Source organism: Lampris incognitus, chromosome 20, assembly GCF_029633865.1.
Source record: "Lampris incognitus isolate fLamInc1 chromosome 20, fLamInc1.hap2, whole genome shotgun sequence".
Lineage (NCBI taxonomy): Eukaryota > Metazoa > Chordata > Actinopteri > Lampriformes > Lampridae > Lampris > Lampris incognitus.
Window position 1 is genome coordinate 30,614,066 of NC_079230.1, and position 27,810 is coordinate 30,641,875.

General features: G+C 43.9%; 1 protein-coding gene across 3 annotated transcripts in view; it reads right to left on the reverse strand.

Moving 5' to 3' along the window:
* The window catches only part of rtn3 (reticulon 3), a 36,942-nt gene extending 12,124 nt beyond the window's left edge, over nucleotides 1-24,818 (reverse strand). The window contains exons 1-5 of one of the 3 annotated variants that reach the window (XM_056299949.1): nucleotides 24,404-24,818; nucleotides 20,607-20,654; nucleotides 11,949-14,579; nucleotides 4,351-4,558; nucleotides 1,520-1,658 (exon numbers count right to left, since the gene is read on the reverse strand). In XM_056299949.1, coding sequence (XP_056155924.1) covers nucleotides 1,520-1,658; nucleotides 4,351-4,558; nucleotides 11,949-14,579; nucleotides 20,607-20,654; nucleotides 24,404-24,494 — 3,117 coding nt within the window. In that variant the 5' untranslated portion in view covers nucleotides 24,495-24,818. The remainder of the gene's footprint in view (nucleotides 1-1,519; nucleotides 1,659-4,350; nucleotides 4,559-11,948; nucleotides 14,580-20,606; nucleotides 20,655-24,403) is intronic. The other 2 variants (XM_056299950.1, XM_056299951.1) reach the window with 2 other exon arrangements.
* Between the last annotated feature and the right edge of the window lie 2,992 nt (nucleotides 24,819-27,810).

Here is a 27,810-nt window from a genome sequence, read left to right on the forward strand (position 1 = left end):
GGCAGACAAAGCCTGGGTTAGACAACAAGGAGAGTGACTGGAATCCCTGAGGGCTACATAGAGAGGTAAAGCTTTTCTAGGACAACACAGAAATAGAAAGTGGGATATGAACACTCAACCTGACATGATTCCATATGTAGCACTGCAATCCCATCTGACACACCAAATTCACTTTAAAATCTTGTAGTAACTGGGTGGTAAATTAACAGCCAAATTCTATGCAATCTGCAAATGTATCATACCCTCTTGAATTGACATGCCTGGTAAACGGTCTTGACACTGCCCAAGGGCTTTACAAGGGGAAGATGAAGGAGAAAATTTGAGTGAGGGAGTGAAGGAGGGCTTGGATGCACGCTGCTGATTTAACAGGCTCTGTGAGCCGAGGTCCTATACGGAGCATTATTCTCTGCTTGGCTGCCTGTGAGACCGACTCCTCATCCACTGATGGTTGGCTGGTATGTCTGGTAGGCAACTGCCTGCTCTCCCCACAGCACATGTACATCTTTAGGATCGTAGTTTTAAATCAGGTAAACTATGGAGTCTATATGTTTAACTCTACATAAGACCAATGTTCACTATTGAACAAATACTGTTGTGAGATCCAACTAAGGTTCTTTCTTGCGATATCAAAAGAGATTTCATGTACAGTACATGAAGTTATGTGGCTGCACAAATGTTGAACATAGCTGCACTCAAAACATTAAACAACCAGTGAATTTACAATGTCCTTTTGTTCATCTGGATGCTCATCAGAAGTTAAAGACTGCAAGACAGAAAATATAGACTAAGCCATCACTGATGTCAGTTGTCATGGTGCAGAAGTAAAAGAAATGACAATAAAATACATTGCTAATTGGAAATATTCAAAGAATCAAAACTGCTTCAGTTTCCACTCTATATAGACTGAAAAGATGGGCATTTTAAAAAAATCATGATTAAAATCAGAGATGACATTTACAGTGTTCGCCAACCACAAAACAGTATGACAATATTTCTTATACATGTAACACACACATAAATTTCTGGACAACGACAATTTTGTCTGACAAAAATTTAATTTCTCCAGGTTTAGAAATGTGGTGCACTCTTTCGTCCTAAATAGATATTTAATCTCCCTTTTCCCATCTGGCGTGCAATTCAAAATATAGACAACCATTGCATTCGAACCATTCTATAAATGAAGGAACGGACCAAATTCAGTTTGACTGTTCTTGAACCTATGGTCAATTTCCACTAGTGTTAAATAACCATTTTTTTAACCTTTTGCAGTCATGGTACATTTCATCTCCAAATTGTACAATTTTGTTTCGTATACAAGGAAATTTAGAGATAAAAATGTAGGCGACCGGAAATATTTTACCACTCTGAATAGCCCTCTAGAACACACACACACACACACACACACACACACACACACACACACACACACACCCACCCCAAAAACTGTGCAATCAAGGACAAAATAGAGATCAACATTGAGTGATGACTATTTTGTCTCTGGTCAGCTAAGTTAGCCCACCTTCAGGGAGTCCACGAGATCCTCCACCAAGAAGAGGCGACTCATCTGCTTGAGGGCTCGGTTGATATAGGTCAGACTGGCGTCCACGTGCTTGCGGAAGGTGTCCGGGGGAATGGTGAGATCCTTTTCCATCAGCACTCTGTGGGTGGGGCAGAGGGGAGGGTGAACACTAAAAATGAGGCTTAACCTCTATGTGCTAATTGCTACGATGTTAATAACCCATCTTCCTCTAAGGCTGGCTGAATTACTTATGTGCTAATCTCCAAAGCTAACAAGCCACTTTTCATTATGATCTGGCAAGTGAGTTAGCTGTTAATAGTTTATTACCATCTAATTATTTAAAATTTTAGCAGTAATTTCACCTGGTCCACGGTAATCTTTGACTTGTCTACCAAGTCACTCCCTTATATGGAGTATTAATATCTTCGTTCTGACTGAGACGTGATAAAAGAGACTTAATCATGCGTCTTTGTGAACAGGCCACATTGTATGCTCAAATAAGTGCTCCCTCAGGCTTCAGTTCAACCATAAAAGGTTGTTCTATAAATAAATATACACATTTTGCACAAATTCAGAATTACTGATCGTAAAGTTCGATAGTTCCTCATGGTATTCCACAGGGTTCAGTGTCGAGGCCACTCCTGTTTATTATTTACCTCCTCCCTCTTGGCAACATTTCCCGGTACTATGGTATCCATTTCCACTACGATGCTGATGATACACAGCTTTATGTGTCCACTAAGCCCACTTGCACTCCCCCCTCCAGTACCCTCACTGCTTGTCCTGTCTCCATGATATACAGATATGGATGCTAACAATTATCTGAAATTCAACAGTAGTAAAACTGAGCTACTCCTAATTGGCACCAAACCTACACTCTCAAAAACTAATATTTGCTCACTCCCCATTGCTGAAGCCACCATACCAGTCTAGTCTTTGTGTTATCCTAGATAGTACCCATTTCCTTTTCCAGTCATATAAACAGTCTCCCAGATTGCCTTTTTCCATTTGCGAAACATCTCCAGCAGGGCTCAAGAGTGCGACCAAAATTTTTAAGAGTGCGACTGAAAAAAATTATAGGTCGCACTGGTGCACCCGATGCTGCTCAGGTGAACACTGAAATCTCTTTCGCAAGCGCAGCATCTCTCTGTGTTCTCCTGATGGTATCGTGGTCTAAACCAATAAGAGACAGAGCTCGGGCGGGTCCTCGCCTCTGATTGGCTGTGGTCCTTTTCACTGCTCTAAGTAGTGTCAGTTCAAAAAATGCGAGCGACCTGAGCAGGCTGAGCGCCAGAGAACTTGAACGGGAAAATAACAGCCTATAGGTCTACGCGACAAAACGAGTGAAAATGAAGAGAGGTAGAGCCATTGAAAGTTTTTTCATTAAAAAAACAAAACCTACTCCTTCAACCAGCCCTACTGTCACTCACACACTTTATTTTACTTGAAATGTTTAAATCTAACATGTTCAATTTCAGTTCATTGAAGTGCTTTAAGCACAACTCTTTTATTTGGAAATGTTTAAATGTTTTAAATGTTCAATTTAAGCTCAGTGTAGCACTTTAAACACTATTTTTCTTTATATATTCTTCATATATATATATATATTCTTTATATATTGTGTTTAAAATAAAGACAAGCTTTTTCTACACCATATTGTTTTAAAAAATCATTCACATTATATGACAGAAGAGCGATAAAAAGGAGACCTTTTGGTGTTAAAGGCGACGCAATAAAAAATGTGGGTGCACCTAAATTTTGTGCTGGTGCACCTAAAATAAAAAGTTAGGCGCACCAGTGCAACCAATGCAAAAAGTTAGTGTAGAGCCCTGTCCAGACTATGCCCTGCTTTAACACAACACTCTACTGAAGTCTTAAATCAATGCTTTCGTCACATCATGCATAGACTACTGCAATGTGTATCCTGGCAGGCACCTCCAACAAACTTATTCCCCAACTTCAACTCATCCAGAATTCTGCAGCACTGATTATTACACTTTCAAAGTCCACTGACCATGTCTCTCTCCTACTGGTTCAATTACACTGGCTTCCTGTGTCACAGCGGCTTAATCTAAAAAACATTATTAACATTCAAAGCTCTTCATAATCTATCTCCTGCTTATCTCACAGACCTCCTTCAGACTTGCACTCCATCTTGCTCCCTGCAGTCTTCACCAGCAGGTCTATTCGCACTACCAGCCATCAACCTCAGCACAATGGGTGTCAGAACTTTCTCCTATGCTGCACCCAAACTGTGGAACGCCATTACCCATCACATACACTTCCTGGACTCCATTACAGAATTCAAATCTGCTCTTAAAAAACCCCACCTTTTTAAAACTAGCATACTCACTTTAGCAGTATCAAATTCAACTCTCTTTTTTTAAGCTCCTGCTGATGTTATGCTCTGTTGCTTATTGTGTTTTATTTGATTGCACTAATGTTTTTTTACTGCTTTGTTTTATTATATTTGATGTAAGGTGACCTCGAGTGTCATTTCAGGCGCCTTTAAATAAAATGTTTTATTAATTATCATATCTACTACTACTACTTTCGGCTGCTCCCATTAGGATTATATAATAATAATAACACTAATAATAATAATAATATTAGGCAATGCCCTGCCTGACAATCATATTTTGTGACTTTGAGGGCTACGGAGGAGCTGACAACTTGAACACAGTGTCTGAGAATGAACTAACAACAATGGGGTGTTTCTAGCTTGAGATATCAAGCCTCATATTCCATCATATCCTGTCTTTTTAATAACATGACACCAGAGACATGGCATAAACTTAAAAATCTCTGGTTGGTTGGTTGCGGCCCCTTACTTGAAGGGGTGTCCCTCGCTGGACTTCTGCACGGCCTGGATGACGGACTTGTAGATGCGGAAGGTGATGGTGACGCACAGCAGGGCCAACAGCAGGTAAGACATCACGCTGATGACGCTGAAGGCCGCCAGCGACAGCAGCAGCAGCATGGACAGGCCGAACACCGCGCCCGACTTCTTGGGGTCCCGCCAGTGTATCAGGTCCTTGACTGCAGAGCGGAGGGGGGAAAAAGCCTGTGTTATTTGGACTGACACAAGTGTCGCCATGTGACCATGTCAAACATTGATGAGGGGGAGAAAATAAAACACACACACACACACACACATTATCAAGTTGAACTCCAACCTCTGCCCCGTAAAAACATGAATCACACATTATACAGTGAAACTCCCCTCTGGCAACTGCTATGAACAACTAAGGAAGGTATTATTGCTGAAGTTGCCTGTTTGCATGATTATGAGTGTCTGTAAGAAGTCATACATGCAGAAGTGATAGCCTCCATACAGGGTTGTTATGCAATCCTGGGATGGTGTGGGTGCCCTAAAACAACTTCTCCCCCTTCCCACTGCATGTGAAAGGGGGGCATTTAAAGAAACCTTGTATAAGCGCTACAGCCTCCACACGAGACTGTGTTCAAGGGAGGTTTAAGGCCTCTGTATTCCAGCAGGTTAATAGGAACACACGGCATGCAGCAGGCTGGGCTTGGAACCAAGAAAAGAGCTTAAAGAGCCTGAAACTCACATGGTGACTTTTTCCTGCCTAATCACCTCCCTCTGCTCCTGTGGTAAGATGGAGCTCAGACAAATGCAGACCAGAGTGCACTCGGGCTCAAATACAGTCGAGGCCACGCCAGTAGCGCAGAACTCTTGCATCACTGCCAGCCGTTTCAAGCTTCCGCCTTCGTGACATTGATATCTACGGTTTATTCTCTTACTCTCTCTTTATATTCTATCCTGACCTCTTCATTTGTCCTACTGATTTTGCTATTTTCTGTGCTTAGTTCACTAATCGCTAGATTCTCTAGTTTTCTTTCTCAAACAACTCGTGTTTAGTAGGCAGCCTCTCATTCCTAGTTTGTTACTAGCTTCGAGTTTAGCTTAGCTTAGCAGTTAGCTCTATTGCATTTGCAGTTAAAGAAGCTTTGTTAAAACAACGGTGTGTGGTGACTGTTCCGCAGTTACAGATAGGTTGTCCATGAGTTAGAACAGCTTCTTTTGGCTAGGATTACGTTAGACGTGACGGGCCCTCCAGACAGCCTTTGTCCCAGGCCTGACAGTGGACCTGCTATTGTTAGTACTAGCTCATCCGCAGATGCGGTGGAGTTTATCTCTGTTTGCTGGTGTGGGAAGGCTCATAAGAGCAAGCCACCAGTCACGTAGCCTGGTCTGCAGTCACCTCTCTCGATTGCAAACCGGTTTTCGTCCCTCACCAGCCTTGTTGGTAGTCCTACTGGCCAGTGTGCCTTTCCCACTCCTGTTGACAGAGTAAAGCAACGCACGCTAGTGGTAAGAGATTCCATTACCCTCAATATCAGATAAGCTTCACCAGTCTTGGTTCACTGTTTACCCGGGGTAAGAGAATCCGACATAGAGGATAATCTTAGGGTGCTGGCATCATGGATAGAATAAAGGAACCAACCATGCCAGAGGTAACACGGCGATTCAAACCGGCGATCCCCATGCTGGTAGGCAACAGAATAGACTGCCACTCCACCCGGACGCCCCACTGTTATTACATCTTTTGACATAATCCCTCTTGATACTTTGACCAAGCTTGTGTCAGCTTCTAAACCAGCTACTTGCCTACTTGACCCTTTACCAGCAAAACTTTTTAAAGACCTCTGGCCTTTCCTGGGACCTACAATGCTCGACATTGTTAATTTATCACTTATTACTGGCACTGTTCCCAGCACTTTTAAGACAGATGTGATCAAAAATCTACCTAAGAAACCGCACCTCGGATCCAGAATTTCTTAATAACTACCGAACGGTCTCTAATCTCCCATTCTTTCCTGGAGTATTAGAGAGAGTTGTGTACCAACAACTTTTGATCTATATAGAAGAAAACTCTTTGAACCTTTTCAATCGGCTTTAAGGGCCAGTCAACCCACTGAAACTGCTCTGAACAGAGTGATGAACAATCTTCTACTAGCTATGGACTCTGATTCCACCTCTGTGCTTCTACTACTAGACCTCAGTGCAGCCTTTGACACCACTGATTACTGTAAACTATTAGACAGAATAAATTGTAATTTTACAATCGAAAACTCTGTGACTCCACAAAGTGTGGCAACCCAAAATCTTGGTGTTACAGCCTTTCCTTTGATAAGCACATTAAAGAAATCACCTAGACTTCCTTTTATCACTTAGTAAGTAAGTAACAGCTAAAATTCGGGCCTTTCCAGTCAGCGTCTGACACTAAGACTAACACATGCATTTGTTTCATCCAGACTTGATTACTGTAATGTTCTGTTTTAAGGACTGCCACATGCTAGTACTAAGTCTTCAGATGGTTCAGAATGCCGCAGCTAGAATCCCAACTAAAACTAGAAAATTTATTTACACCAATTCTTGCCTCCCTTCATTGGCTTCCTATCCATGTTAGATCAGAATTTGAATTGAGGACTTTGATTTGAATTAATTAATTTGAATTACTGAATTAATTTGAATTGAGTACTTCACAACCTGTAGTGCACAGCACGTCGGTTTCTGTCTCAATCAATTTACCAAGCACTGTTCTGCCGATTATTGAATATAGATTATTGACAATGGCAAACTGTTTGCTTCTCTCACATGTCTTTTCTCTCCCTGAATGATGTCATCTCCTTTCTCTTCATCTGTGTATGTGAATGGCGTGGTGGTGAGTCTCCCGTGTGGACGTGTAGTCAGCCTCCTCCCAGGTCTCAACGATGATGGTGCTCGCCATCTGGACACTGCTTGGCATCCTCCTCCCTTTTTTTTTTATATCTTATATATCTTATAAATTCACATCCTGTTTCAATGTTATATCTTTCTCTCACTCTGACGTGTGACTCGTTCTTTTCGTTTCTCTTCTCCCGCGTATATGAACGTGTGATGTGTCTCCCCTGTGTGCATGTGTAGTCTGTCTTCCTGTCAGGTCTACATGGTGATGCTGGTCGGTTGGCTCAGGTCCTGAGCTGTTCCGGTGGCATCTGGGCACTGCTTGGCATCCTCCTCATCATATTCTTCATATATCTTATAATTCTGTTATCCTCTTTCAATGTTGTATTGTGTAAATTGTGTAAACACAACATCCATTGCACGTTGTCTGCCTTGGGAGAGAGATCCCTCTTCTGTTGCTCTCCCTGAGGTTCCTTCCTATTATGTTTTCCCTGTTAAAGGTTTTTTTTTTTAGGGAGTTGTTCCTTATCCAATGCGAGGGTCTAAGGACAGGATGTTGTGTTGCTGCAAAGCCCACTGCAGCAAATTTGTAATTTGTGATAATGGGCAATACAAATAAAATTGACTTGACTTGAGGCATAATGGCAGGAAATGCACAAACACACAAAGGTGTAGACACGTGAACTCACAAACAGCCTTGTTCCAAGGCTGTGTGGGGCCTGAATATTCGTCAATTCCCCACCATTACTCAAACTCTGCCTAAAAATCAATTTTGTTCCAAGTTATAAACCCAGTAATGTCTTCACCATTTCTGTTCCCGATACATAATATGCAGATTTAAATTTAATAAAAAGGTAAAAAAGGGGCCTGATAAACATTCCATTTGCTTTTGAAATATCACATTTCAAAAGTAACAGTGCACTTGTTGCTTTATCATCATCATAATAGAAGCTTTTTAGTTAACATTTGGGTTGATTTTTTTCTTCTTCAATGAAATAAACCAATAAAGATCCAAAAAGGCTTTCCCCCCCAATCACAGATAACAACACTGGTCAAACGCAAAGAAAAAGACCTGAACATATAGCATGCAAACGACTGAATCTACTGGATTTGTGAGAGGGTCTCCGAATAAAGTATGGAAGCCAAACGATATTAAATTAATCCCCAAATTGGAACAAATCAGGTAGCCAAATGTTCCTCAATAGATCTGCTGTTTTCCAAAACAGTGTCTTTAAAAATGATGCTGTTGCCTAGGCTTTTAGGCTACAATACTTACCATTTCCATTTATTGGTATAACTGGGCGTACTACCTCAGCCCTTTGAGTGCATTTTTACTGAGGGAAGGCGACCCAAAACTGCAATATCTGACAAACGCGAGAGTGTCATTTTTATGCTCTAATGTTATTGCTTATTAAGATTTTGAAATCTGTCAATTTATCACCCTCCCAACACAATTACAATGTGATTAATACCACTGAAGATGTCTCTCGTGGACCTGCCCTTGTATAATACTCATAATTTCTGCTAAATGTCCTATGCCCCTCTGCCCCCCCCCCCCAGGACTGTTATCATGCCATGTGTGCAGGCATGGCTTGTCCAAACAGCAGGACAATAATCTAAAATGAATATCACCGGAGGTCATCTACTTGTAAGCAGCTGCTTTCCAGCCAAGTATTACAGATAGGTAATGCACACTTATTAGATCCTCGGCACATCTAGATAAACGACTTTATTTGGGATAGAGTGGAATTAGTAATTGGGGTGAACCGAGGATAGATTCTGAAAAATAATGGAAATGCCAATTGTAATTATGTAAATATTACCAACTTTCTATGCACATATTTACAATAGATTGGATGAATTGGCTGTACACAAAAGGCAGTGAAAACCAACACATCAGTGTGTGGATTGAAGAGATGGCATGATTTAATACTAATCACACTATTATTTCTTAATAATGTTCAATCAGTTGCTGCTTAGAAATGTTAATATGAAACCCTTCAACAGCAGAAGGGTTTTTTTTAAGAGAGAAAATAAGCTCACTCTGCTAGGGCAAGCATTAACACCACTGAGCTGAGACAACACAGGCATGAGAGAGAGAGAGAGAGAGAGAGAGAGAGAGAGAGAGAGAGAGAGAGAGAGAGAGAGAGAGAGAGAGAGAGAGAGAGAGAGAACATGCTCTTTTGTTCATGGTGATGCCTGCTGAGCCCAAAATGAGAGCACGAGTGGGGTTTCCTTGCCCAGCACTGCAGGGGTCTGAGTCCCTCCCCAGCATGCCTTGCCGGTGCCCATTGGGAAGGCAGCCAGAGCTTGACGTCCTCATTTATTATCCCTCGCTACCTCGCTCTGTGTTCCAGGCCTCAGATCTAACTGGAGGTCCCAGTGGCGGTGGAACCGCAGTGGCCTGCTTTCTACCTCCATGTGCAGTGCGCAACTCTTAAAGGCACAGGCACCACTCTGCCACGATGTACCGGAGTGTAAAATCTCCAAGTGTGTGTGGGTATACATACATGTGCTCAAACCCTGAATTACAAACAATACAAAATACCTCAAATGATTACAAATGTCGACGTGACTAGCCAAGTCTGATTCAAATACAGTTCTCTCGTTAGTATACCCAATCTTCCTTCACCAATCTCTGTGCATACAAAAACAGGATTAACATAAATCCTTCACAACGAATGGAAAGCCTGATTTGTCCTAATCTGTAAAGGCTCGGCAACAAGTCTAGCATTCGAACTAGCCGGCCAGTAGATTTTAAGAGGGCCTTTTTTTGGCCTCCATTATCCGGACTTTGCTAGATCAATATAGAGAGGGTTGAGATTTTTCTTTTCATTTTTTTTCCCAACTTTTTCAAGGATGTGGTCTCTTGAGGAACTGATGTCACAATGCTGATTCGGTGGTAACAGTTAACAATGGGGGGTAGCCACCTAAAAAAAAAAAAAAGGGACACCCAATGAAACAAACTCACAGAGTTTATGAATAGTCTGCCAAACGATCTGCAGCATTATCAAGCAGCGACGCAGTGAAGGACTGAAATAACACCAGTGTTCATGGCAGAGGGAGAGGATTCAACACCAGACTTCAAATATAGGACACATAAAAACACTTCCTTCAGCAGACCAAAGTTATATTGAAAGAAATTGGATCAAAAATACAGTGGATAGGCTTTTCTGGTGGCATCTGGACACTGCTTGGCATCCTCCTCATCAAATTCTTCATATATCTTATAATTCCATTATCCACTTTAAATGTTGTATTCTGTAAGTTGTGTTTTATTCTGTACACACAACATCCATTGCACGTCTGTCCGTCTTGGGAGAGACATCCCTCCTCAGTTGCTCTCCCTGAGGTTTCTTCCTATTTTTTCTTCCTTTTAAAGGTTTTTTTTTTGGCCGCTGTTCCTTATCTGATGTGAGGGTCTAAGGACAAGATGTTGTATTTCTGTAAAGCCCACTGTGGCAAATTTGTAATTTGTGATAATGGGCTATACAAATAAAATTGACTTGGATCACAAAATTAAATTCAGAAAAATGTCTTGAGAACTTGCTACAAAAAATAGCCAAAATGGTTGTAATTCCCTTCATATTTCATGAGTAGTTTCCCCTAGTTTCTGGTTGCCTGAGAAATGATGTGTAGCACCATAGTATAGTTTATAGCATGTGCCAAGATTATGCTTTCAGCAAACCCACCCCTGGGCTTAAAGTGTGTTTACCAGTCAATACCCCCTCCACCCTCTACCCAGTTCTTGGCAACTCAACCGATCATGCCATTATCACAGCAATTTATGACACATGAAGGCAGCTTGTCTAGTTTGGAAGAGTTCAAATATACATGCCCCATCACTTTCCAGGGGAGTCTAAGCATACCTTGGCCTTGATGCAAGGTAGGAGGATAGAACAACAGGGGACTAAAAGATCTTATGTGGACAAAGTAATGAGCAAGGCTGGCATCCTGGCTCTGTACAATTCAAATTACTATGCAAACATTAAAGCAGGGTCATAGTGGTCTTGAGACATAATAACCTTCTCTATATTTTGTCCTGTCAAGCTTTGGTAATTGATATTCAATGTTTGAGAGTCTTCTGTGATAGCCATCACAATCTATGAAACAATTCTCAATTAAGCGATCATTACTGCCCACAAATGAACTTCTCCTGCAAGTGCAAGAAGCTGTTAGCAGTTGCATCAAAAGCAGAAACCTAACACTGGGGATAGATTGTGCTGTCTGACTTGCAGGGCCCTTGCAAGCAGACACTTGTGCACCACGTCCAAAAGCCACACCTGCTCTCCACCGAAACACTACAGCTAAGATTTAAAGGACATAGGGTATGACAGGGTAAAGTCTCACACCAAGACGGACCACGTGACCATCTGTAGCCTTAACAGCCATATATCGAATCAGTGCAGTTTGACCTTTATGGCCTCTGCGACAACTGCACTGGGTGTCAGTATGACCCAACAGCCGTAGTGCATCATAAAATAAGTCCCCTTTTCTCCTCTCAACGACATTTTTTTTACAACTTTATAGATGCATACAAAAATAATGCATGCATTTTCAAGCTCTTCAGACATATAAACAAGTTACACAAGAATAGGAAACTTAAAAAAAATAATAAAAAAAAAGAACAGGCAGGTGTGAGGTGCAAGTGAGAGAAGGAGGGAACTAAGTGGGGCCATTCTGAGGCGTTTGTATGGGAGGTTAGCAGGCCTACAGCCCAGAAGGAAGAGATGTTACCTGATAAGTGGATTAGTATTGCTGTCAAGACATGCTCAGCAAGATGGTAGGCCTCGGCCACCCACTCGTCGATGGCCTCTACCTCTTTGGAATATGTGCTGTCAGAAGCAGGGTGGGTCTGGGGAGTTGGAGGGCTGGGAGTTGAGGTGAAGGAAGTCTGCCTCACAGATATCACAATGCTGTCAGCTTTGTCTTGGTCAGAAACTTTGACACTGGGCTGGTGCAACTGCTCCTCTGCCTCTTCCTCCTGACTGCTGCCAAGCTCTTTGAGAGCACTGATAGTGAGCTGCTCTTGTTCAAGATCCATCATGACCATTGGTGAAGCATGGGAAGGAGGCACAACCGTTCTGGGGAGTTCATTTTTAGAGGGGAGACCATGATGGGGGTCACTTGGTTCGTCATCTTGCCTCGACTTCAGACACTCCCTCATGAACTCTACGAAGCTGTCAGTTGCCCCAGAAACCAAGCAGTTGGGCTCTATGCTTTCTGGGTCACTTGTTGTGTCAGGTGTGTGGTGACCTGCTTTAGTGTCTTTCTGAGTCTTTGAGCCAATATCTTGCAGTAAAAGAGTTTTGCTGTTTGTCAAATTATCTGTATCGAATTCGTCTCTCACTTCATCAATTACTGGCTCACTGTGGCTGCTTGGTGGCTCACTTTGGAAAGAACTGTAAGGGTCTTGAGGGCCTTTGCTTGGAGATGGCTGACCACCAACTGGCTTTGAGATTGAGTCTTCATCATCCTGTGCCTTGACATCCTCAAGATCCAGGGTGTCCTCTGGGGCATAATTTTCAGTTTGGTTTGTTCTCAACTCTTCCATTTGAATCTTGGGTTGATTGGAAAGGGTGGGCTCTTCAGTATGTTTTATTTCCTTCTTGTCAAGCATGCTGTCTAAGGAAGGGGTTGCGTCATAATCATCAAATGATTGTCTGTCATATACATCTTGTATGAAGCTAGATTTAGAAAGTGATACAATCTCAGTATAGCCCTGTTTATATTCATTGTTGACCTCATCTGATTTAGAGAGGGTGTCGGCTATACCCTGAGCAGGAACATCAGTTTGGTCAAGCTCAACTTTGATGTTTTGTGCTTCATCAGACCACTCATCATCGTCTGGGAAATCTTCCTCTTCATACACAATAGGTGATTTGGCAGTGAAAGGGGAGGGTTTATCTTCCACTTCATTGGAGGGGGTCATAGATCTCTCAGGTTGTACTTGGGAATTATCAGAATTTGAGTCTGTTGAAATGGCTGCATTCTGTAACTCATCAGTTTCCCATGCAGATTTTACATGGGTAACTTCAGGTTCAGATCTGGAAATTTCGTGTTTTGGAGAGTTTTCAGCATCGGAGTCTACAGGTGAGGATGGAGGAGAGTAACCTTCCATAAATTCAGTTTCTAAGGGGCGTATCTTGAGTGGTTCCATTGTGGTTGCTTCTGGCAATGGTTCAGGAGTTAGGGGAGCTTCTTGGGCTGGGGCTTTTACAACCTCATAGTCTTCATCTTCCTCTACTTCCAGTTCCATTTCCTCCTCACTATAATTAGGTTCATCAGTCTCAATAACATTGATGGTTGGGATATGCATAAGCCTCTTCTCTGACTTCACTGGTGTGATGTTTTCTTTTTCAGTGGGGGCAGAGGGAACTGAGGGGGTGGGAGTAGCAGTAGGCTCACTTGTAGGTGCACCATCACAGGAGTTAGAAACAGGGGGAGCAGTGACAGAGGCTCCATCCTCAATGACAGTATCATCAGACTCCCCTGAACTGTCCACTTCAGCTATCTCTTGGGTTTCTAGATCCTTACCCCATGAGGCTTTGTTAGCATCCAGACCATCCAGTTTAGCATTAGAAGCAGGAGGGGAGAGGGGAGGAGATGGGGAGCTGAAGTCTGTGGGGGGAGCAGGTGAAGCAGGGAGCAGTGGGTCAGGTGGAACCGGGGCACTGGATTTTTCTTGCTGGTCCCACATGTAGGTGGTTGGTAAAAAGCTAAGGTCAAATTCAGATTCATCCTCCACACTAGGTTGCTTGGCTACCTCAATGAACTCATCTTTTAGTTCTGGAGCTTCAATTGGAGAATCCAGGAAAGCATCAGGGATGCTAGCAAAAGCTTCCGGAACATCTGGTATAACAATATCTGCCTCTTTTACCTCTTTTGATGGAGATATTTTTTCCAAAGCCTGAGTGCCTTTGTTTACATCTACAGCATCAAAGTCAGGAGCCGGAGGTAAGTGAGCTCTCATCCAGTCGACTGTATCTTCAAACTCGTTGACTGCACGTGGCTCTCCCAGAACTTCAAAGGGGGATTCTGGTGACTCCGGGTCTGTGGAACCTCCTTTCTTCTGGGAAGTTGAAGTGTTCTGCTCAGTGGGTGATTTCTCAAAATGGCGATCTCTGAAGTGAGGAAAACCTCCATCGCTCCTAAAATCATGCTCCTTCTTCTTGGCAGCAAGAGCTTCCAGTGCCTTTATTCTTTCTGACACTGGAGATGTCTTAATCGGTGAATCTGGCTGTCCTTCAGGGGGCCCGGCCTCACCCCCATAGTTACCAGGTGAGAATGAGCCAGGTTGAGAGGGAAAGCGAAGGGAAGTGGCCACACCTTCACAGGGCTTGTCGGAGCCCAAGACCACCCTTTTCTCTGTGTTGTCATGCGTTTGGAACAAGAATCAAGAGGAAAAAAGTAGGGGAGGGAACATAAATCAAAGACATTCTCAACTCCCATGCACTTCTAATATTAGGATATTCAGCCCGGCCTTCCTGTGGCAGCCCAAGCGTACATGCACTGCATCATAGAATGGTAATACTGGCTTAATGGATGTGATATTATGCTTTGCATGCTGCACTTTACCATACAAAAAATTGCCATTAAGCAGCACTCAACAAGGCAAGAGTGATTTGTATGGTCAAAATGAAACGGCACCAAACAAAATAAAATTGATTAAATTGACAAGACTAGTTGACAATTGTGCGTCTGTGGAGTATGGATGGCAGTTACATTGTAGAAAACCCATTTGATTTGCTGCCCCACACTTGCAGGCTTGAAAGTTTTATTTTAAAGACATTTTAGTTCAGCAGTTCATAATTCATTGTTCTATTATGAGTAAAAACGTCCATAAGTGTTTCTAAGAGTTAAATGTGGAAAATGTTCAAGTACTTTACATGTCAATTTGTATGCAATATGTATACAAAATGGGGTAACATTTCCCTGAACACACTTGCAGTGTTTGAAAAAATAAAATAGAAATTTTTCCAGCAGTTACCCCAAACTGCAACTATGAATTCAAGTCAAGTACAATCCAAATAAAATGTTTTATAAATGCAGTGTTAATTTTAGACCACCCACTTCTTATTTTCATGTGATCTTAACTGTGGACTTAGTCCAGTGCTCCTTTCCCTGGATGTTTTATGGTTTTAATCAAACTGTCACAACAAAAATTGTCAAACTGAGTGTCATGGAGTCTTAATCTTTTTTAAACAATTCAAGCTGTTCAGGCCCTTCATTGCCCAATCCTTCTATCACGGTGATGTAATTTGGATTCTACCCATTTGTTAAACAGTATGGCGTTCCCCAATACTACTTATTTAGCAGTGTGTAGGCACTCCTTCAAACAAAGTCATAGAAAGAAAACCACATGCTGCATTGGCATCTTGAAGAAAGGGATGAGTTAAATCAATATCTTCCTATAACTATAACTTTGAGGGACAAGTAGCAACTATCTATCAAAATGCCTTTGGCAGTGAAAGGCTGAGAATGAGAAAACTGAAAATAATCTGGGGAGAAAGCTTGAAGGCAAAAATCAGAAAACAATAAACACTTCAATGTTTTTCAAAGGCTAAAGCCAGGTGTATATTTGGCTGACTTGACAGGTTTGATACATCATTACTATGATGGTTTTTTCAAATCCATCTCAGTTTATTCTGAAACGGTTGATGCTTGCTGTACATATATATATATACACACACACATACACGTATATATATATTTATATATATATGTAACCTTGATGAAAGAATCAAAAGGGAAGACAGCAACATTGTAATGAGATTTGCCACTTAGTCATTTAGGTTGTTTAATTTCATGTTTAGCACAAATTCAATACAGTAAGCAGCCAAATAACTCATCTGCGAAATTTACGAATGCAAGTTGCTCGCCCACAGGTCAAGTAACATTTAATCCATTTGCAGGACTCCTCAGCAACATTAGGAGGAGGGCTAACTTTCAGTTTGCTGCAATGACTTGATTCCCTACAGATGGTGATTCAAGTACATCCTTAGATTGGTGAACAACAAAAAAAGTAAACTAGCAACTGAATGGCTCACCAAACAGCAATGCTAGAACCAGTCTGTCTGTGGAATCACTCTTCCCCCCTCCAAATAATCCCAGTTCCAAGTGTTCTCAGTTGAACACTGTTATGTGCCAAACTATCACCACGTCCTCCATCACACGGCTGAGATGACATTTAGAGGATGATGGAAGGGACCTCCCTGCACCACCCTGGGTAGGTGCACCCTGGGGAGTGGAGTCCACAAGACTTTCCAAGCAACTGTTCCAATAGCCACATGATCCCTTTCCCTGTCAAAGGCCCCTCCTGTCAACTTTAGCGTCCAGTGTCAAGTGACCGTGACAAGGTATTGGCAACTATATTGGGAGGTGTGCATCAGCTGTTTAGTTCACCCTTTGTAAGCCAAATTCAGTTTTGGATGACACATTTACTTTCTACTTCACACTTAACACTAGAACAACTGGGATTTCACTCCTACCTAAAATGACCATGGGCTGTCAAAATGACCGCCCACGGTTTTTAAACTCTATATTCTGTCAAGATAAATACCCAATTGAGATATTAATGCATTGCATATGTTAGTATGTCTGTTATGAAACTAACTGACACCAAAATTAGCATTTTAACACTTCAATACTATTGTTCAGTCAATTTGAAATGGCCGCTGTCCAACGCCTGTAAATATTGCAATGCCTCAGTGGTAGTCATGGTGCGTTTGTAACGGCGTCTGTAACCAGACATGTTGGAAATAATCAAAAATCAACTGCACTGGAGAACACTAGTTTGTTTCTAGGACAGAGCAATGAACTTTGCAAAGGAAAGGATGCGACCAACACGTCATAAATAGTGACATGACCACACGCAAATCACGAGTGGTCATTTTGACGGTTCATGATCGTTCTAGGTACATCTTATAACTTTTTTATGTGCAACTGATCTAAAACAATTTTAATGTAATAATGCAATTTTAGGAGAATTCAGGGAGCGGCAGGTCTGTATCTTTTTTCCCCCACCAAGTTATTAAACTTTGAAAATCCAAATCGGGTGGTTCTAGTGTTAAGTACTGTAATGGCTTCATAATGTCTGTGAATTTTCCAGGGTTACCTACAAAATGCTTGTTTATACAGCTTTCCAAAATATATTCAAAACTCCAGTTTCAGATGACCAAGGTTTATCTTGTACTTCACGCAAAAATGTTAAATCGGTACACCATGTTGCTGTTTTTCTTAGTACTGGGTTATCGTCTTTTATGGGCTAATTTAATACTTGACTAATTTAATACTTGACTCTTGTCTTTCAGAAGGCAACATTACTGAACATAACCTATTATCATTAAATAATAATAACAATATTGTTAATAATAATAATGATAATAATACAATTATAATTTAATTATAATGTAATTTCCAAGTCTGTTATTTTAAGTTGTTCAACCTTGTAACGTGAGCTACATGGTTAGGATGCACTACCAACCTCAAGAAGCCTACCCCTCCCCCTCCCCACCTGCACAGTATTGACATTCCATAGGACTTTATCACTGGTGTACTTTGTCACTGGTGGAGACCCCCGCCTTCCCTCTTACTGAGAGCCACAGTGCATTGCATTGTTCAAACTAGGCCACATGAATGGATTTGACAACTCACCAGCAGTGATGTGCTCCTTTGGCAACATGCTGGTAAACAATTTCCAAAACAACTACTGCTGTGAGAGCACAACCACAGACAGAAACCAGGGTCAGCTCTACTTAACAAGAACACTTGAGCGATAACAACAAGGAAGACTGTTTTTGAGCTCTGTCCAGATAAAGCTGTCAGCAGCCTTGTATTGTAATGAGGTGCTATTTATGTTCCACCTTTCAAACGAGAGCGTCAGCAGAACTTCCATCTGACTTATGTAACCTGCCCTTAGTGGAGATTACAGTCGAATGGTACTGAGCGAGTTTTGCATCAAAAACAATTTCTGGACTTTTTGCTGGTGTGTCCTTCCAGAACACATATTTATGTCTAAGTAGTAGCCGGAAACAAGCTCCCGCCCCCCGCCCCCCTTCAGAAAAACCAGAATGCTATCCACTTATTTGTATCCAGTCCTTGAACAATGCTAGATTCCCCCCCCCACACCTCTTTTTCTCCCCGATTGTACTCGGCCAATTACCCCACTCTTCCGAGCCGTCCCGATCGCTGCCCTGCCCCCTCTGCCGATCCGAGGAGGGCTGCAGACTACCACGTCTCCTCCCATACATGTGGAGTCGCCAGCCGCTTCTTTTCACCTGACAGTGAGGAGTTTCACCAGGGGGACGTAGCGCGTGGGAGGATTACGCCACTCCTCATCCCCCCTGAACAGGCACCCCGACTGACCAAGGAGACGCTACTGCAGTGACCAGGACACATACCCACATCCGGCTTCCCACCTGCAGTCACAGTTAATTGTGTCTGCAGGGACGCCCGACCAAGCCAGAGGCAACACGGGGATTTGAACTGGCGAGCCCCGTGTTGGTATGCAACCGAATAGACCGCTACACTACTTGGATGCCCCCGTCCTAAGTACTTTCAATGACTGTTGTTCATAGAGTGAAAGAATTTCACAGTTATGCACTTTGAGGCAGTACAGTTCTTTCACCTACTGGAAGGCCCCACTTATCCGTTTCCAATAAGCCATTGAAATTGGAGCTGGGCAATATATCAATATATCGTCAATACCGTGATATGAAACTAGATATTTTGGTTATCATAATAGCATGGTATAACTGAATTGTCTTCCCCTGGTCTTAAAAACCACAGGGTACGGTCATGTCATCTCCCATTAAACTATGGCATAGCTTGGAGGAATGAGCCTTAGGTATCAGAGAACAAAACGCTTCCTACTTAATTACTGACTATGATTTGTCTGCAAATACATGGAACCTAGACCATTTGAAATTGTGTTGAAATTAATAACTCAAAACAATCTGAAAAGTGTAACAAAAATGAGCAAAAATAATAATAATAATTAAAAAAAAATCACAGGATGAAAGAAAACCTAATTCTTAAGCTCCAGTTAAGTGTAAATGTGAGTCATGCAATAAAACCTAATAAGCCATAAGCAGAGGGCGGTGTGGAGGGAGAGTGAGCAGCCATAGGAAATGGAGGGCCCAGGCCCCTGGGCAGCAGATGATCCCTCTCAACAGTGCCACTCATCCTCCAGGGTCTGGCAGGTATTAGGGCTGGGGTCTCACAGATAGAAGAGCTGAAGGAAGATAAGACCCCCGGGAAACAATCTGATCCATTTTTAGGCTTTTGCTCTTGCACGCGGAAAATTGAACTTGAACTTCACTCTGCTTTCTTAAAATAAAATGGCAATCTTGGGATTATCTTGAACCTACAACAAGTGCTGCTGACCTAAATAATGCTTGGTAGCAGGCGGTACAGACTAAAATGGATCAGAGTGCTGTCATCTGCGGTTTTACACGGCTTTGATTCGGAGGTGTTGTAACTAATCTGTGGATGGGCAGCTGCAGGTTCTGAAAGTGGGAAAAGGACTAAAATTGAAAGTGGGAAAAGGACTAAATTTTTTTTCTAAGGACCTACATATTACCAGATGAGTACCAACTTCACTGTAGGTCTCAGCTCTTTACTGGATGTGTCAAATGCTCATTTCCAATGGAACGCGACGAAAGAAAATGATACAAAAGCAGTTTGTGGAGGGATCAATCACCTGAACAGCACTTCAGGAAAGTGGATCGCTACAGGCTGTGGTTTGCAACTATACCATCTGTACGCAACTGTACCACTCGTCTTGGCAAAGCCTTATCTCATCGCACTATGGCTGTGCAGCGATTAATATTGTTTACCAACACATCGATTTTCAGATTTTGTTTTCTTTCTTTAAAGAGACTCAATAAATGAGCACGACTTTTACCGCCATATACCACGGCTTCAGGTTGCCTATTTCTGTGGCAGGTCTCGTTTCCATGTTCTTTTATTTTTTACATGTGGGGGTTGGGGTGAGGTTGGCTTGGAGTTGGGAAGGTTGTTTAGAAAATTACAAAAGCCATATGCTGTTGGCTAAGGCAGGAGCTACCATCCTGTCCTACTAAGTAACAATTAGCATAGCAGTTGAGGGTGGGCAGCATTGGAAACATATGGCGGCGTGTTACAAGGCCTCTAGGAGGAGGGGTGCGAGAGAGCAGTACGGTTAGAGATTACCGCAGGTTCAGGACATATTTGCTTTCCTTGTGAGCCCATTTGAAAGTCTCTAGTCTGATCTAGATCAGGAGAGGGGCACTCGGAAGAGGGATGAAGAGAGCATTGCAGCAGCAGGCGAGCAAGAGAGACAGGAGAGGTAAAGGTAAAAGAGGGGGAGAGGGGACAGAGCAGGCGAGCAGTGAAAGAAAACCATACACTTGCCTTGAGGAGACTGAATGAGAGATACAGGCGAAGAGGAAAGAAAGGAATCTGGAAAAATAAAAAAAAGGACAGAAGAATGAACATTCTACAACAGAGATAAAATAGCTGCTATCCGCTGTACCGTCACTCCATTCTTAAGTACATTGAAATATAGACAGGAAAAACTAGTTAGGCTTTGCACTATCCAACCTTAATAACTCTGTTATTATTATTACTGCTACAAAAAGCAACAACTATGACAACAAAACTGTACACTTAAATCTATCTTACCACCCATAATGCCCCATGCATAGCCTATTCAAATGTACTCTTGCAAACCAACCCGCACTTATCTTAATGCATGCACTTATATATCCGCTACGCAAGCAGGACTGAAACAAAAGACAATTAACTTACGATGCAACAACATCAGTCAAATGCAATTTGCGTCACTTTTACAGTTGCTATAATCAAATAGATACGCTGTCCAAAACATTTTTCTTATTTGTCATTTTGTGGTTGACTTGAGAAACCTAGACACCAGCCCGGCAGTCATTATTTACTAATTTTATAAGGATGGATGCAACCCTGCAAAAAAATCACAAAGCCTCCCTTTGTAAAAACACTACCCATCCAACCATCTCATTTCATATGAAAATAGAGGTATCATTAGATGTGTGCCCCTTCCCACAGGCATCTAATGAAATAGGAACGCTTAGCAGAGAACGTCTGAGTCATGTCTGAGGGCTTAAGATGTGTTTGAGTTTCAGGTTTATCAGGGTGGGTAACTTTGATGACTCCCAGCTTTAGAGACAGGCCGAGCAGGTTGGGAGTTGGCAAGCCCCTGAATTGCGGCATTTTGTTTTTTAGACTCGCATAGCTGTAGGCCTCTCCCACACCACGCCTTCAATTTTTCTGCACCCAGTCCCTGTGCAAGCTCTGAATTTCAGCTATCTTACCAGATTTCTATAAGGGCGTTGGTGGTGTGCAAATATGTGAACCACCAACAATTTAAACTAGTTAACCATACAGATAAAACAACTTTGGTAACGTTATACTCACCATCTCTCGCTTTCACACACACACACACTTCTTCTAACTGAGCCGGAAGAAAGTAAACAGCTAATTTGATTTAAGGAATCAAAAGGTATGTTAGTCTGCTTCGCTCATATTTCAAATGAAAACATTTTTGCAATAATCTCCATTTCGGAGCGATTATCTCTCAGAAAGCCTTTCTTTGTCGTGACCAACATGGCACTTATATTGTAGTAACTCACATGCTCAACATTATGGGTCCCCTGATTTAAATCTGTCAAGAGGCAGACACACGAGCCAGAAATCAGCTTCGTCACTGCAGCAGCTAGCTTCAGGCAACTCAAGTCTGGGTGAAAGCATGGTGGGTTGAAGATCCCTGGGGGAGTTTGTGGTACAGAGAGGGCCTAGCGCCATCTCAGTCACGTCTGTCATTTCTGCTGCAGTGCTGTCCACTCCTTGGGGCTATTCTGAAGCCTCAGCCTGTCTCAATGACCTCAGCAATTAAAGTCAGTCTCACTGGCGGGGGGAGGGGTGGTAGTGGGGCTTGGCCGGGAGATATGCCTCGACTACGTTGCCCATTATAACTAATAAGAACCCTCCTGAAGACGTTTTCTGTTTTCTACAGTTCAAGTTTACCTATGGATTGCAGTTTGACAAGAGATACGTACTTGATACTCAGTTTAGTTAACTCAAAAGTCACACAAAATCAAATATGACACTTGAGTGGCATAAATAATAGTTAGTCTTTAAATACCACAGGTAAGGAGAAGCTGAGACAGGGCCACAACACTCATTAATAGTCTAAGTTTCTTGAAGAGGTAGCAGGCACGACAGCCCGGCCAGACTCCTGTTTGACGCATCAAGTGTGGGTTTCTTATGCCGACTCTAGAACAGTTAGACGATGACGGCAAGGTAATTCACAGCCAAACTGCCACTAAAGACCATCTCATGTTATCAGCCTCAGAAATGAGGTCTTAATTTTTAAGTGTGCCACTTCCTTTGTGACCGCTGTCATTCAGTTGTGCCTCAAGTGTGCCAGGCTCAACTGTAAAAAGAAGATGGAGAGCTAGGCCAGGCCACAGCAGCCCAGGCCAGGCCAGGCCATCTGGTACCTCACCAAGCTTCCACAAATGGCAAGGTACACAAGTATTGGCCAACCCCCCCCCCCAAAAAAAACCCAAAAACATAACAACAACAACAATAGGTTTATTAGATCAGCCTTAAACCTCGGATGAATGCTTGAGGCCAAGATGAGGTGCTGAGGTGATGCAGCAGTATTGTAATGGTGTGGATTCCAGACAGCAGCGGAGTTTATTGTTCCAACGAGGTTTTAATCAAATCACAAATGTGCCAAACAGGTAATTCAATTTCTTGGAATAGTTTTTTTGATCCTACTAACGTGTACCTATAGTGTCCAGAGAATGGGTAGAAATCAGTGTTCCGGCAGACAAGAGATTTGTTGCCAAAGGCCGAAGTCTGTGTACTCTGCCATGACTGGGTATTCTGTTCACATTATGCCAATTCTAGAACCCCCTCCCCCCGCCGCCTTCTTTAAGGTTTTGAAAAAAAAAAGATCTTGCGTCTCATCCTGATGACTGCAGCTTTACACTGACAGGCGTTCTAGAGGCGGATGCTGGAGCCCCTCCCGCCCCTCCCCAACAGTATCAGCAGCGCACGCCTTTGTCTTACTACACACCTTCACTACTGCAGCACAACGGGGGGGGAAAAAAAGTAAAAAAAAACGACGACCAAGCAAATCGGCCGTATCGAGTCGGTAGAAAAACAACATCATGGACATGAAATGTAGCGCGTTTGCAGACGTTTAAGACGTGATCTCGTCACGTTTCCCGGGCCGTTTGTGCATCGTTTGGCGCTTGTACGCCGACACAAAACAGCGCAGGGCGCCTTTAAGAGGTCCGCTGCTTCATTCACCACCGCTCGGGAACGAGGCATCCGCAGTGCAGCGCACGCTGCCGCAACACGCGGCCGTTCCGCCGGGGCCGCAATGGCGGAGATTGAAGCCTCGCTTCCCTTTTCGGCTTAGCTCGGTTCAAAAAGAAAAGCCCGACCGAACGAGGACTGGACGCCGACGAGGGCGCGGTTTATTAGGCTAGGAGCCGTGGCCTAGCCCGCGCGGGGAGGGCGGCTCTTCTCTGCGACATGTTCTAGAAAACTGACGCGGCGTCCTACTTCCCGGGCCGGGTGGATGGATCGCTCCATCTCCGCGTCCGTCCTACTTCCCAAGCCGGGCGGATGGATCGCTCCATCTCCGCGGCCGTCCTACTTCCCGGGCCGGGCGGATGGATCGCTCCATCTCCGCGTCCGTCCTACTTCCCAAGCCGGGCGGATGGATCGCTCCATCTCCGCGTCCGTCCTACTTCCCAAGCCGGGCGGATGGATCGCTCCATCTCCGCGTCCGTCCTACTTCCCAAGCCGGGCGGATGGATCGCTCCATCTCCGCGGCCGGCCGGCGGTTAACGCAGCGCGTCCAACGCCGCCCGACGTTGCGTAAGCCCCGGCTGCGTTAGGCCTCGCCGCGCCGGTGTAAAAAAGCCCACGTCTCCGCGTCCATCCAAGGTGTGTTGATGTGAACGTTTGTGTGAGTTTGGTTTAAAAAAAACAACAAACCTCTTATTAATAAATAAATAGTATGAAAGAAACCCCCCCCCGGATTTTATCAAAAAGCTGCGGTATTGGCTGCCCGTTTTGTCGGCAACAAAGAGCGCCATAACCCCGCACGGCGAGAGGTTACCGGGGAGACGAGGGTGAAACCCGTTTCTTACCGGACAGCTTCGAGTCTTTGGCGGCGGAGTTGTGTCCGTCGGCGGCCCCCTGCGACGACGAGATCTGGGCGGATTGAGTCGCTGGGTCCATCGCGGGGATCGTGTGGGAGAACGCTGCGGGTGAAATTAACGTCCTTGCCGAAGGGTTTCTGTCGTTGGTGCCGGGTGTGCGCTGGGACCGTGCGTTGGCCTGGCCGTTCCTCGTTCTTTCCCCCGGAGCTGGACGGGGCGGAGACGCGCTCTGAGCCCTCACACGCACCGACTGAGCGCTGGCTGGCTGGCTGGCTGCGCAGTGTAGCGGCGGGGCAAAACGAGGCGGACTCCGGGCGTAGAAAAAAATGTCGGAGGGCTCGACGACGATCACTTACTTAAAGGGATACTCTGAACCCCCCCCCCTCTCTCCCCGCCCCTCCCCCCCCTTGTTGTGGACTAGAAAACGAGAGTGTTGCTCATCTATTCTTCCGGCGTATACGTTCCAGAATGTTCTGGATGGTGTAGCCAACTCTTAAAAAAAGACACTTAAGGTGGCTGTTGAAAATAGATATGGTTGCTGTAACGCCATCATTTAGTCAAAACACAAGACTGGATATAACGTGCTGCATATCATACCCTAGAAAACGAGAGTGTTGCTCATCTATTCTTCCGGCGTATACGTTCCAGAATGTTCTGGATGGTGTAGCCAACTCTCTTAAAAAAAGACACTTAAGATGGCTGTTGAAAATACACTGCTCAACAAAAATAAAGGGAACACCTAAAAACACAATATAGACCTCGATGAATGAAATATTTCAGCTGAAAATCTTTATTTATTAGACAGAGGAATGTGTTTAGAGCAAAATAACCTAAGAATGATCAATGGAAATCAAAATCATTAGCCCATTAAGGTCTGGATTCAGAATCATACTCAAAATCAAAGTGGAAAATGAGAACATAGGCTGATCCAACTTCTGTGGAAATTCTTCAAGACGATTCAAAATGAGGCTCAGTAGTGTGTGTGGCCTCCACGTGCCTGTATGCACTCCCTACAACGTCTGGGCATGCTCCTGATGAGACGACGGATGGTCTCCTGAGGGATCTCCTCCCAGACCTGGATCAGGGCATCGGTCAACTCCTGGACAGTCTGTGGTGCGACATCGTGTTGGCGGATGGTACGAGACATGATGTCCCAGAGGTGCTCGATTGGATTCAGGTCTGGGGAACGTGCAGGCCAGTCCATAGCATCAATGCCCTCGACATACAGGAACTGCTGACACACTCTGGCCACATGAGGACGAGCATTGTCATGCATGAGCAGGAACCCAGGGCCCACTGCACCAGCATATGGTCCGACAATGGGTCTGAGGATCTCATCCCGGTACCTAATGGCAGTCATGGTACCTCTGGCTAGCACGTAGAGGTCTGTGCGGCCCTCCAAGGATATGCCTCCCCAGACCATCACTGACCCACCGCCAAACCGGTCATGCTGGAGGATGTTGCAGGCAGCAGAACGTTCTCCACAGCGTCTCCAGACTCTCTCACGTCTGTCACATGTGTTCAGTGTGAACCTGCTCTCATCTGTGAAGAGCACAGGGCGCCAATGGCGAATCTGCCAACCAAGCTGTTCTCTGGCAAAGGTCAATCGGGCTGCACGGTGTTGGGCTGTGAGCACAGGCCCCAATTGCGGACGTCGGGCCCTCATACCATCCTCATGCATTCTGTTTCTCACTGTTTGAGCAGAAACCTGCACATTAGTGGCCTGTTGAAGGTCGTTTTGTAGGGCTCCGGCAGTGCTCCTCCTGTTCCTCCTTGCACAAAGGACCAGATAGCGGTCCTGCTGCGGGGTTGTTGTCCTCCTGCGGCCCCCTCCACGTCTCCTGGTGTACTGGCCTGTCTCCTGGTACCTCCTCCATGCTCTGGACACTGTGCTGGGAGACACATCAAATCTTCTTGCCACAGCACGCATTGATGTGCCATCCTGGATGAGCTGCGCTACCTGAGCAACTTCTGTAGGTTGCAGATACCGCCTCATGCCACCTCTAGTGGTGAGGACACTAGCAAAATTAAAAACTAACCAAAGATCGGCCAGAAAAGATGAGGACAGGCAAATGGTCTGTGGCCACCACCTGCAAATCCATTCCTGTTATAGGGGTTGTCTTGCAAATTTTCTAATTTCCACCTGGTGGAAATTAGACAATTTACAAACAGGTGAAATTGATTCACAAATCAGTGTTGCTTCCTAACTGGACAGGTTGATATCTCAAAAGTGTGATTGACTTGGAGTTACATTGCATTGCTTATGTGTTCCCTTTATTTTTTTGAGCCGTGTATATATGTTTGCTGTAACGCCATCATGTAGTCAAAACAGAAGACTGGATATAACGTGCTGCATATCATACCCTAGAAAACGAGAGTATTGCTCATCTATTCTTCCGGCGTATACGTTCCAGAATGTTCTGGATGGTGTAGCCAACTCTCTTAAAAAAAGACAGTTAAGGTGGCTGTTGAAAATAGACATGTTTGCTGTAACGCCATCATTTAGTCGAAACACAAGACTGGATATAACGTGCTGTATATCATACCACTAGTGATTATTACTTCTGGAAAATTCCATATTCATAAGGACAAAAATGATTCCCTGCACTTTATTGATGAGTTTAAACAATGCACCATCATTTTATTTAATTCTAAAAACAAAACAAAAAAAGAAGCTGTGAGGAGCTTTAAATCACTAGGCGAATTCAATATGCTGCATATAGTACAAACTCCTTTGTATCTTTGTTTTCTATTGTCTCTTTCTTCGTTTGTACCGTTGTGTATGAAAACGTGTTCAATAAAGAATGGAGAGAGAACCCCCCCCCCCCCCCGGGGCTCGGCAGACCTTAGCTGCGCTTTATCCTCTCCTGGATGAATGTGGAGGATATCACAATATCAGAGATGTGGATGAAATACGTGTATGGGTTTTTTGGGACGATGTGGCGTCGCCGTATCTATTTTTAACCTCACGCGCATATTTTAGTATTTCACTGCGCAGGCCAAGGGAACGTTACGTAACGTTCACTCTCGCTCCCTTTGTCAACACTCCACCCCCCGTTGTCGCGTTGCAATGTCGCCCCCTGCTGGAACGTCTTTTTAAACATAATTGTCAGAGTAACAATGTATCCCAACATGCATCTGAATAGAACGTCGATCTCCTACACCGAACGCAGCAAAGAGACGGGCTTAATAACGTCCAGCCACACTTATGATGCGTATTTTCTCAGTCTGGTTGCGGTGTGCAAATTATACACGCCTGCGAACGCTCCCAGTAGAGGAGTCACGTCGACTTCATGGGAAAGTTTTCGCTGGGACTGGATGATGAGCGTCGGAGACGGAGAGCGAGATTGAGAATGAGAATGGGGACACGTGAGGGTTTGAAAACGAGAAACGGA